General features: G+C 29.5%; 1 protein-coding gene across 1 annotated transcript; it reads left to right on the top strand.

The window, feature by feature from the left end:
• Nucleotides 1–1,505: 1,505 nt before the first annotated feature.
• On the top strand, nucleotides 1,506–2,255 carry LOC122850365. Its single transcript, XM_044149524.1, has one exon. It carries the CDS (start codon nucleotides 1,506–1,508, stop codon nucleotides 2,253–2,255), a length of 750 nt encoding a protein of 249 aa, XP_044005459.1.
• Nucleotides 2,256–12,557: the final 10,302 nt, after the last annotated feature.

The raw sequence follows: 12,557 nt of genomic DNA, 5'->3' as shown, positions 1-12,557 counted from the left end.
ACCATATTTATAATAACGCTGCAAACCGATCAGCTACACTATTGGCAACGCACACACACATCTCCTGTCTCGCTCGTGGCCACTCTCTCACTCACTCACTCTCATTAGTTATATGGGCAAACGCTTGCTCGGTCTGAGCATTCGCTTGCGCCGAGCGTTGGCTCGCTCCGACCGTTCGCTTGCACCGAGCGTTAAATGGCCGACACACTGTTTTTTTTTCACTACCCTGCGTAAAAAAAAAAAAAAATTTATGCGTGTTGCGTACAATTGTACAATTATTTGACTCAGGATACCATAGTTTTTCCCTCTAGATACCAGGCTACCAACGCCATGGGTTGGTAACGCTGTCACCAGGGAATGTCCTGCCTATTTCATTGACATAAAATTTTAACTGATCAGCCGAAATTCTGCAAAATTAATTGCACTTAAATCTTTAATGGAATATTTTTTTGGTAATTTAGAAATAAAAATTTAATAATATCAACTTAGGTTGATTTTTAAATTGAATATTTGTTTTATATACTTTGTGAATGTATACATTCATAATAGGTAGTTTTGAATTAAGATAAAAAATTAAACTTACTACAAATTATCTATTGATTCATTTTCGGGCAAATCATTTGTTAATTTATCAATCTCGTACTGGATTATATACCGTGTTATTTGGTCGCGAGCTGTAGGTAATAAGAATCTTTTCGTTGAATCTATATTCTTCAGCCTCATACAAATGCTTGATAATATCGATCTGCCTTTAGAATCCCTATTTAAAATCGAATATAATTTTAAAACAATGAATAATAAAAAACATTTTATTTTTAGTTTGCCAAGAAAAAAAAATCATTGAAAAATACAATAGAATGAATAAATGAATTGATGAATTTATTCTACAAAATGATATATGTACCGTAGCTTTGTTGATTTCTTTAATCGAATTTGTTGGTGTACTTGTTGGTGTAACTAATGAATTATTATCGTTGATATTTTCTATTGCCAATGAAGCTGTTGGTGTTGGACTTTGTATTGGCGATGTAGCTAATAGTGATGTACTCTGTACTAATGTTGTTGCTGATTGCTGTGATACTCTTGTTTACTTGATAAGGAAAATACTTATCAAGTATACGAACAATAATTTATCACTTTTAGAACTATTTTCACACAAACAATATTATTGCTTTAATCACTGGCAGTTATATATTCACAGTCAGGTGCAACGTATACGTCATAATACTCGTCCATTTTTGGCCACTCCAAAATGTCGTGAAGACTTGATATTGCCAGATGAATTTAAAGAAACGTGGAAGGGTGATCAATTTTTATTACATGATAGTGGTGGCAAGAATAGATTTTTAATTTTCTCATGCGAAAAAAATTTAAATTATTTAGCTAAACGTTCAACTATATTGTGTGATGGTACTTTTTTTTGTGTACCTAGTATTTTCGCTCAGTTATATTCGATACATGGTTTAAGTCAATGCGGTAAAACTCTACCGTTAGTCTATATTCTAATGCCCAATCGTCGTTACTCGACTTATATAAATGTTTTAAATGCTTTATTAGAATATAAACCTGAAATTAAACCTGATAAAATAATTATTGATTTTGAAAGTGCTTTTATTAAAGCCGTACATGATATATTTCCAAATGCAACTGTTAGTGGATGTAATTTTCATTTAAATCAATGCTTATATCGTAATGTACAAAATGATGGGCTAGCTGTATTATATAATACTGATATTAATTTCTCAACTGGCATTCGGATGTTAGCTGCGTTAGCTTTTGTGCCATGTGATGATGTTGATTTTGCATTTGATATGCTTTTAAAATCAAAATTTTTTGTTGATAATTTAGCGGTTTTGAATACATTCTTAAGCTATTTTAAAAACACTTGGTTAGGCGTTGTAAATGCACGTGGCAAACGTAAAGCATTATTTGAATTGAAATTATGGAATTGTTATGAGCGTGTTGTTAATAATGATTCACGTACTAATAATTCCGTTGAAGGTTGGCATAGTTCATTCAATACATTATTTTCAAGTGCTCATTCATCTATGGGTGAATTTATAAATTGTTTAAAAGATGAGCAATCTCAAACTGAGATTTTCTTGGCTCAGATTGATGTCCAACGTGATATAAGCCCATATAAAAAACGTCGCTATGCCGAAGTTGATAATCGTCTTGTAAAAATTGTAATGAGCTATGACAAAAATAATATAATTCCGTATTTAAGAGCTGTTGCTTTGAATATTAAAATGTAAATTATATTGTTTTGTATTTAAAGTTATATAAAAATTTCAATAATGTTTATTAATAGCTGTTGCTTTGAATATTAAAATTTAAGTTATATTGTTTTGTATTTAAAGTCGTTGTATAAAAATTTAAATACTGTTTAATAAATTTTTTTATAGATTATTTATTTATTGGTTTATTTATTATATTTTTAAATTGTGTGTCTGTGGGGTGTGTGTCGCATGGAGTGAATGTCCGTGGGAAGAGAGTCTGGTTGGGTGTGGATCCGTGGGGCGTATGTCGGTGGGAGGACTGTCCGTAGGAAATGAGTCCGTCGGATGATCATCAGGGAACCCTAAATCCAGAGCAATTTGACAACATTATAAAATAAAATTGAGCAAAAATAGTAGAATGGTCTGGAAGAACCTTTATATCAGTACAGTATTCAATAACGCATCGATGGTGCGCGCGCCATATGTTGTTGGGATTATTACAGTTTTAGAAATTGCGTTTTTCCTGAAATTTCTCTCAAAAATTAGGGCACTCTGACAAACATTATAAAATCAAATCAAAGCAGCACAAAGCATAATTGCTTCTAGGTCCAGAGCGATTTATAATAAAAATAAAATTGAGCAAGAATAGTAAATAGTGTGAAAAAACTTTTGGGTATATTTACAGTATTCAATATCGCATCGATGGCGCGAATTCAATAATAATACTGTAAGCTGCTTTAAGCAATGTTTCTAAATCACATGTTGTTGTTATTGTTTGTTTTTTTTTTCATTAAGTTTAATAAGTTTTTGTTTTAACATTAAGTTATATGTAAAAGGATTTATTTTTGAATATCTAAATCAGCTGCCAGAAGCATCTGTCTATAAAGCAAAAAAGCTATCATATTTTTAAATACTATTTTTGACTTGTTCATCTTTTTGTGATGCACAACTATTTAGTAAGTTTGAGTAACAAATGTTATTAATAATAAAATGTCAGATAAAGTGAATAATAGTTAAAACAATGATGCCCAAGACATCATTATCAACGAATTTCACGATGGTATAATTAATATATCACACGTTAATTTTGATGATGACAATGAAAGATAGTTGCTGTCAGTGAGTTACAACACATCATTATTAAGTGTCGAAGATCTTCAAGCCTGGTTAAGAAAAAATTTAACAGTAAGTTCACTTAATGATTTGTCGAATTATACAACAAAAACGATTGATGAGAGAACACCAGGAATCACTGGAACCCTATGGGATGATGTTGTTAAAAAATTGTCAAGTGAATAATATTCGGTTCTAGAAAAATATTTGTAAATACAATCAATTCTTGATGAAATGTACTAAACATAATATATATATTTCTAGATCCGTTTGATAATCATGAATTTGATGTGAAGAAAGTCAGAGAGAAGTGGAGAAGCCTGAGAAACTACTTCAACAAGATGAAAGTCACCCGAAAAAGAACCACTGGATTCGCTGGTGGATCACAGCCAGAACTGTGAATCTTGAAGCTAATACGGCATCAAGATTTTCCTGTAATTTTTTTTCACGTTGTCTAGCACGATATTGCCATAAACGTTTAGCACTTGATAAAATGGTACGTGTTAGAGCTAATATGGCAACGGGATTTTCCTGTAATTTTTGATCAGTTGAATCAGGATGGCAAACTTGAGCCTCGACGACTGATGGACTTAGATTGGTTTTTGTTTTTTCAAGCATACCTATAACAAACATTAGTTTTAGTAATCATATTTTTGAATTACAATTCAAATAAAGTGGCAAAGAATAAGTATTATTATTATCATTTTCGTTTTTATTATTTTGATCAACATTCAATCGCACTAGGGGACAAAAGTGGTACCGCAGGGTCTTCGTCATTATCGTGGTTATTATTATCATGATCAACTAAATCATCAGTAACCCAGCGGTAAGATAAGAGGATGGTGAGAAATCTTCGTTGATTCCATAGTAACCGACGTTTCCACTTTATCGGTAGAAAAATAAGTAAATATAAGAAAAATAATATATATATATATATAAATTAAAAACAATTATTTTCTTTAAATATGAACACATGATCCAAAAAATATTTCACTAACAAAAATATCAATATATTGAATTTTAAATCAACAACAACCAACATCAAAACAATCAATAGACTTGCACGACAATCATCTATTTATCAGTACCATTTGTATCTCTTGATATCTAGTCTTGCATGTTACTGATGTAACTGTTAATAAATGCAAATTAACCGTGTTATAACCATTCTCTTGTGTTTTTTTTTACTCAGACAAAGCCTACACGTGCTAATACATATACATGATTTTGCGGACTGAAATGATCATTTGATAAAATTGTTAAAGTTATTGTTAGAGATAAAATGTTAGAGTTATTAGTCTGTTTGTTTTCGAAAAAAAAATCTGTTATTATAATAACAAAATTAAGGAAAATAAACAAAAGCTTTCAAAGTGACAATGGTAATGCAAAGCAAAATTTTTCAGTTGGTGACAATGTCCAATTTACCGAACATCGCCGATAAATTGAGGCGTAAAATTGTTTATTTGTGTAGTAAGTCTATCAAAATATTTCTTTTAGGATGGTTAATAATTACTCATATATAATTTGATAGTATTTTTAATAATTTTATTTTTTATTATTTGTAGAACACAAATCTTCTTTATCAAAAATGTCAATTGATGAAGAAGACATTTTTGTTAAACAAGTACTAGTTAAACCAAAAAAAAGTCACATCAAGATAAACTGACGATCAAGTTTTTTTTTCCAAAAACAGAAACGGACGTATTAAATCAAAAGGTAATGCAGTTAACCGAAAAAAAAATACAGATCATCATTATTTATTACTATTATTAGCTTTAGTTTGAAATTTGGAAATTTTTCAATGCACATTTGCTTATTTTTTATTTTTTCCGTGTAGATTCAATTGTTATGTAGTTTCATTTTCACTAGTCAAGAAGAAAATGTTGTTAGTGTTTATGTTTAACAGATTTTATCATACTTAGTCAATGAAAACATTAAAATAATCAACCATAATGATAGAAAAGAAAGTGTCTAAGCTTTGTAGGATCAGGAAGCAACCTACCCCTGTTGATATCGCTAAATTACTCAAAACAATATACCCCATGCATTCATTTCATGATTTGATAACTCAAAAAAATATGAATTCATATAGAAGAACAGATAGTTTTTGGGTAAATAATTGTCAAAAAATATATCCTGATTTAACAAGTGATATCTCGCATAGAAATGGAGTGATTCACTCTATCGACTTTTTATAAAAAAAAAAAAAAAAGAAATCAAAACTGCTTTTGAAAATAAAAGTTTAAGGGGCAACAAAAGGTATTTTGAGGAGATTATGATATTCTTCCTTTTTTACCCGTAATTTATTATAGAGAGCACAAAAATTCAACTAAATTTACGAAGTTTTTTTAAAGCAAGGTACCAATAATAAAATTTGATGTATAAAATAAGTATGAGTACTGGCGTATACCAATGCCCTATATTCTGATGTACAGTACTGTATAGTATATATTAGAGACTTACAAATACGTACAAAAACAAAAATAACAATGTATACGTAAATTATTGTATGGAAAAAGAATTTAATTATTTTTTTTAGATAAACGACTTCAGAAAGCAAGTAAGTGCGAAAAAATAGAATAGGAAAATATGATAAAATAAATCTATTATGCAAATAACACTGCCTAATAAGACAGTGAGATTTATTTTGATTTGTTTTTGGTTTTGATGGTTTAACTCACTATGGCTACAACACAGACATTATCAGCTGGTTTAAGTCATACTTATACAATAGGCAACAGTTTGTATCACTTCATGGTCAACTATCATCTCAATTAACAACAAAAATAGGAGTATTTCAGGGTAGTGTTTTGGGTCCTCTGTTATCATCTGTTCATGTTAATGACATTGCATCAGCCATATATCTCTGTAAACCCTAGCGAAAATGCCGATAGTCGGTTTGTGCACTGATCTCATACAAAAACGACACAAAACCGACACACGACTATAAGAATTTCTAAGTCTCAAAAATAAATAGTAAGAAGCATTTAAAAAATAAAATATTATGTCTCAAAATTTCTAAATAATATTCTTATAATTTAAGACACATTAGAATTTTTTTTAAATAATTTTTTTATTGGAAAAACTCAATTCTGTTTATGTATTCAAAGTGAGGTTAGCTGTCAGAATCATCTGTACACGACTGTGAGATTTTACAATTCTCACACAATTCCGACACAATTCCGACACACGACTGTGAGAATGTAAATCCGACACAAATCCGACAGACGTACGACAGTATATTTTTATATTTTGTATTTAATATGAAAAAAGCATTTTATTAATAAAAATTTTTGTTCAATATTAACGTTATAATATTTTAATAATTTTAGGCATATTAGATTTTTTTTTTTTGAATAAATTTTGATAAAAAAAATAATTGGAATCGTCTGTGAGAATTTGCGATTCGCAAAAATTTTTGTTTAATAATAAAATTATAATCTTTCAATAATTATAGGCATATTAGATTTTTTTAAAATTATTTTATTAAAAAATTATCATTTTTTGGTTTTTTTATGAGGTTAAGAAAGGTTTTTTTTTTAATATTCTTTTTTCAAAACTAATACATTTAATCAGTTTCCCACGTATTTGGTATTTTTGTAACTCGAATGTAATTCGTAATGAAACCATGTATTTGGTTTCCCATGTTTCCAATTACTTTTTTTGTTAAAATTTATTCAAAAAAAAAAAAACTAATATGGCTAAAATTATTAAAATAATAATACAATAATAAAATAATAAACTTCAATATTGAACAAAAATTTTTATTAATAAAATGCTTTTTTCATATTAAATACAAAATATAAAAATATACTGTCGTACGTCTGTCGGATTTGTGTCGGATTTACAATTCTCACAGTCGTGTGTCGGAATTGTGTCAGAATTGTGTGAGAATTGTAAAATCTCACAGTCGTGTACAGATGATTCTGACAGCTAACCTCGGTTTTAATACATAAACAGAATTGATTTTTTACAATAAAAAAATTATTTAAAAAAAATTCTAATGTGTCTTAAATTATAAGAATATTATTTAGAAATTTTTAGACATAATATTTTATATTTTAAATGCTTTTTACTATTTATTTTTGTGACTTAGAAATTCTTATAGTCATGTGTCGGTTTTGTGTCGTTTTTGTATGAGATCAGTGCACAAACCGACTGTCGGATTGGTGTCGCCATTTTCGCTAGGGTATGTATACGTCGTACTTTTCAAATTTTCCGAATGTTTATTCGTTAATAAACCGAATATTTTTTATTATTATCTTTATAATGTTAACTAACAATTGTATAATTTTTAACAATTTCTATTGACAAGATTTTAAGATAATAAACAAATGACAATATGAATATTTTTTTAAAATTAAATACAGACTCGAAAAAAAATTTTATTTAAACAATTAATAACTGAAAGAATTGTCAGTAGAAATTGTTGAAAATTATACAACTGTTAGTCAACAATATAAAGATGAAAAAAAAAAAAATTGATAGTGGTACATTGATTATTTATTAACAAATAAATATTCGCAAAATTTAAAAAATACAACGTATACATATACGGAGATATTCTTATATGTTTTCACTGTTTATTTGTTAATAAAATAATAATGCACCACTATCAAATATTTTTTTTATTATCTTTATATTGTTAACTTATAATTGTATAATTTTGAACAATTTCTATTGACAAGTTGTTAAGGTAATAAACAAATGAGAATATAAAATTTGAAAATTAAATACAGACTTGAAAAAAAATTTTATTTAAACAATTAATAACTGAAATGATTGTCAGTAGAAATTGTTGAAAATTATAGGATTGTTAATTAACAATATAAAAAAATTAAAGAAAAATATATGACTGTGGTGCACTAATTATTTTATTAACAAATAAACACCTGAAAAAAATATTTTTTTTCCTCTGTCCTCGCTCGCATACAAAACGGATCAACAATAATAATATGTAACATAACATTTCTGCCAGTTATCTTCTCGGACCGCTTGTTACCGTCATCTTACCTGTAAATTGTCCTTTTTAACAAACAAAGCTAAAATCCAATAATCTAACGAAAATAATAATAATAATTTGTATCCAAAAACGTAATAATTAAAATCAGGGGTTTTCAAATCACCTTAAAACCGAAAAAAGGCATAACACAATCTCGCGCTCAAAACATATTCATACCTGGACGAAATACAATCAAACAAATGAATAAAACAACCGAAACAAGCAACCTAGAGGAAAGCCGCAGGGTCGCTCAGTGTGTGGGTTTTGGGAGAAGGGCCGGATAAAGCTGTTATAATAATTAAATTCTGAAAATAATAATTAAAAAATACCCCAAAATAATAACAAAAGACACAATTAATTTATTTACCTTATTTTTATTTATCAATCATCAACGTAACTCAAATACCAACGTAACTCAAAATACAAAATGACTAATCCAATAATATCTCAAAAATCCTAATCTAAAGGGGACCGCGTCCAACAAAATATGAATTATTAATTAATTAAGAAGCTAAATCTAATAGTCGAAAGTATCAAAAGTATCATAATCAACTCGAGGATCCGCCTTGTGTTGATCATCAAAATCAAAGTTAAACAAAAGGTAGCACATGGCGGTTGATCCACCATGTCCAACATACAGAAAAATAACCTCAAACTCACCGTCGCCAGACCCCTGGTTAAAACAAAGGTCCAGTCAGTCTGACGTCTCAAAGACAAGAGAGAGAGTTTACACTCCTAATTATTTTACTGAATTTTACATACGGAAAAGAAGGGGGATTTGCCCTACTCTAATATGACTTGATGTTGATGATGTCGCTAGTTGAAGAGTCGAACCATTGTCTATGTGGCTTAGCCTTTAAGGCTAATGATAATAATAGGCTTTATAATAATAATAATAATAATAATAATAATAATAATAATAATAATAATAATAATAGTATCGTATATTTCGATAAATTTTGACTCAGTCTGTCCATATTCCTTTCTGAAAGGTACATATAAAGTAACCATTTCTCTTTTATACTCAGTCAAGTCTGATGACTAGAGCAACTATTAGAGCACATAAAAATTGCAGATAAACCATTGATTAGAAATGAAAAATCATTCAAATGTGATCCATTAAAAGAACGAAAACCATGGCTTCTTGATTTTGGAAAGGTAATGTAGATTTTGATATTACCATTATTTATATATTCTAACCCATATGAAAACAGAAATGGAATATAAAATGACGTCAATTACCATTGTAGGTACAGATTTCAAAAAAGTTCAATGTGTGGATTTGTCCACCTACTTAAGAAACATTGAGAAGAATACACAACAAACCAGAAGCCTTGATGAAGAAAATACTTCTCCAATTTTCCCGTGATCGAGAGTTGGCTGGCTGCCGTGCGTTCGGTACCAGTTTAAAACCAACTATACCAAGTGACGTTTTTGCTGCTGTCACAGGTGATGATAATAGTTGAATTTGATCATTTATATATTTTTTCTCAATTTGTACCATTCGTTGCAAAACAGATAACAATTGTTTTTTGAAAGGTAAATGTGAGGTGTGGATTTGCTCAACCTTCACTTTTTCATTGTTTGAATAATTTATTACAAATATTATTTAAAATAAGACACGAGTTTTATATTTAATATCAATTGAACTATTTATTAAATATTTATTTCACAAGATACAATATTTGAATATTATACAACATATATATGAATGACTCATTTTGTGATGTGGCAAAGCCACGTCACGAATATATTTTAACGAGTAGTTTTTTCGAGCACACCTTATACCTTGGCGGCTGGACTGGAAGTAAGTTTTATATTTCTAATCTATCATTTTATTTCACAAGCCGACACCACATTACTAACGTCACGTGACAAGTAAATGTGGTGGGAATTAGTATAATATACGCAGTAGAACTCTACCTCGCTACAGTACCCCCTTCTGATGTTTATTTTCGACATACAATAAAAAATAAAGATCATTTAATAATGTGATATTTTGATCATGACCAAATTGAATTTACAGATATGAAATTACATAAAAATACAATACATACCCCTGGTGAAAAAAAACTGGCAGAATCTGGCAGAATAAACTGACAGAATCTGGCAGAATAATCTGGCAGAATCTGGCAGTTGTTCCAAAAACCGGTCTAAATCTGTAAGAATCTGCCAGAATCTGTCATAATCTGCCATAATCTGTAAGAATCTGCCATAATCTGCCATAATCTGCCAGAATCTGCCATAATCTGTCATAATCTGCCATAATCTGTCATAATCTGCCAGAATCTGCCAGAATCTGTAAGAATCTGCCAGACTATTTTTACGAAAAAATTCTAAATAAAAAAAAAATTCTGGACGAACGATTGTGGTTATTACAAACATCACGGTAAGGTATCAAGAAACTTCAATCTCGAAGCGTTGCATTTTTTTTTTAAACTTGAATATGTTTTTATAAATTTTTATAAGTAATCATAATCTCAGTTCCTATATATGTGAATTAACTCTGACCTGAGCACATGTGGGAATCGTTGAATAACAACTAACGTAAAATAATGATAAATGACCTATAAAAGAATAAATTATAACATACTAATAGTTCGATGACGACTTGATGTCTCCTAATCAGTTGTATTAATTCAAAAAAATCAATTTATTGAAAAAAAAACAATATTTATCAATTGAACTGGCAGAATCTGGCAGACTGTTGGAAATCAAATATGTGGCTGACAGAATCTGGCAGAATCTGGCATGCTGTTGGAAGTCGAATATGTGGCTGACAGAATCTGGCAGAATCTGTAAGAATCTGCCAGACTGTTGGAAGCCGAATATTCGGCTGACAGAATCTGGCAGAATCTAGCAGACTGTTAAGATCGAGTATTTGGCTGGCAAAATCTGACAGAATCTGGAAGAATCTGACAGAATCTGGCAGACTGTTGAAAGTCGAGTTTTTAACTGGCAATACCTGACAGAATCTGGCAGAATCTGACAGAATCTGACAGAATCTGGCAGACTGTTGAAAGCCGAATATTTGGCTGGCAGAATCTGCCAGAATCTGCCAGCTTTTTTCATTTTTTGTTGAATCTGCCAGAATCTACCAGAATCTGCCAGATTTTTTTCACCAGGGACGAAATATTAAAAATATTAAAAAACAATACTTTTCTTAACAATAAACAAAAAAAAAAAACAATAAATTTAATATTGAATAATTATCAAGGTAAGATAAAAGAATGATCAAACCAACAATATCACACGGAAATGAAACTTGAATCAAATAAAAAGTAGCCAAGCTCGACTCGCACGGAGTAATTCTAGCCGTCGATCGTCCGTAAGAGGTCTCGAATAGGACATAGAAATTTTTTTTTTTTGGATTAATTCAATTTTTTTTTGGGATTTAATGTTTATAATTTTAAGTAAACGAATCGTAACAATTATAGATAAATTTTTCTTTTTCTTTTTTTATTCGCTGCTGTCGTTTTGCAGACAGACAACGACCTTTTTGGGGGGGGGGGGGAATTGTTACGTCTTGGTATCAATATTATTCATAGATAAATTAATTAATTAAATATTTAGTAAATTCGAGGGGACCGAGTAAGCAGTTAAAATTTTTCCTTTTTATTTTTTGATTATTTCAGCAAAATCAACATTTTACCTTTTTTCTCACAATATTATGTTTTTTTATTTTAAATTATTTTTGCAAGCCGTAGTTCAAAGTCACCTTAGCTACTCGATATTTTACATCCATTGACGTTACAAATAATTCTATAAGTAAAATATTAAATGCTGACTATCGTGGGACAGGTAAAATATAATTGGTCAAGATGTTCCCACTTTAAATCATCCCTTCTTTTTAATGTAATTTTTATGGGAATTTTTATTTTTATAATTTAAAGAGCTTCACTCTTGCGACAACTTTTGTTTGGACAATATCTAAATTTTATAAATCAAATCAAATTAACTAAATAATAAAATCAATTAAACTTTCACGTTTTTAATAAATAAAATTTTAAAAGTGAATTTAAATTAAATAATTTTTGTGTTTAACTGACTGTGACATTTTTCCGGGGTGTTGTTTTCTGTGCTTCGAGTTTATTTTACCGTTTGGTTTATTCGAGACTACCAACATCAACAGGCGACCATCCAGATTGACACGCTCTCAGCATTCGTTTCGGATTAATTCTTACATCAAGGTACATCTACAATCATACACATACCCTCCTAAC

This window comes from Aphidius gifuensis, linkage group LG2 (assembly GCF_014905175.1).
Source record: "Aphidius gifuensis isolate YNYX2018 linkage group LG2, ASM1490517v1, whole genome shotgun sequence".
Taxonomy (NCBI): domain Eukaryota; kingdom Metazoa; phylum Arthropoda; class Insecta; order Hymenoptera; family Braconidae; genus Aphidius; species Aphidius gifuensis.
Note: the sequence above shows the minus strand (reverse complement) of the source record. Positions and strands in the feature narration are given on the sequence as shown.

What these genes read in the sequence shown, in the direction of transcription:
- LOC122850365 (XM_044149524.1), top strand. Translation starts at nt 1,506, where the DNA reads ATGCCCAATCGTCGTTACTCGACTTATATAAATGTTTTAAATGCTTTA.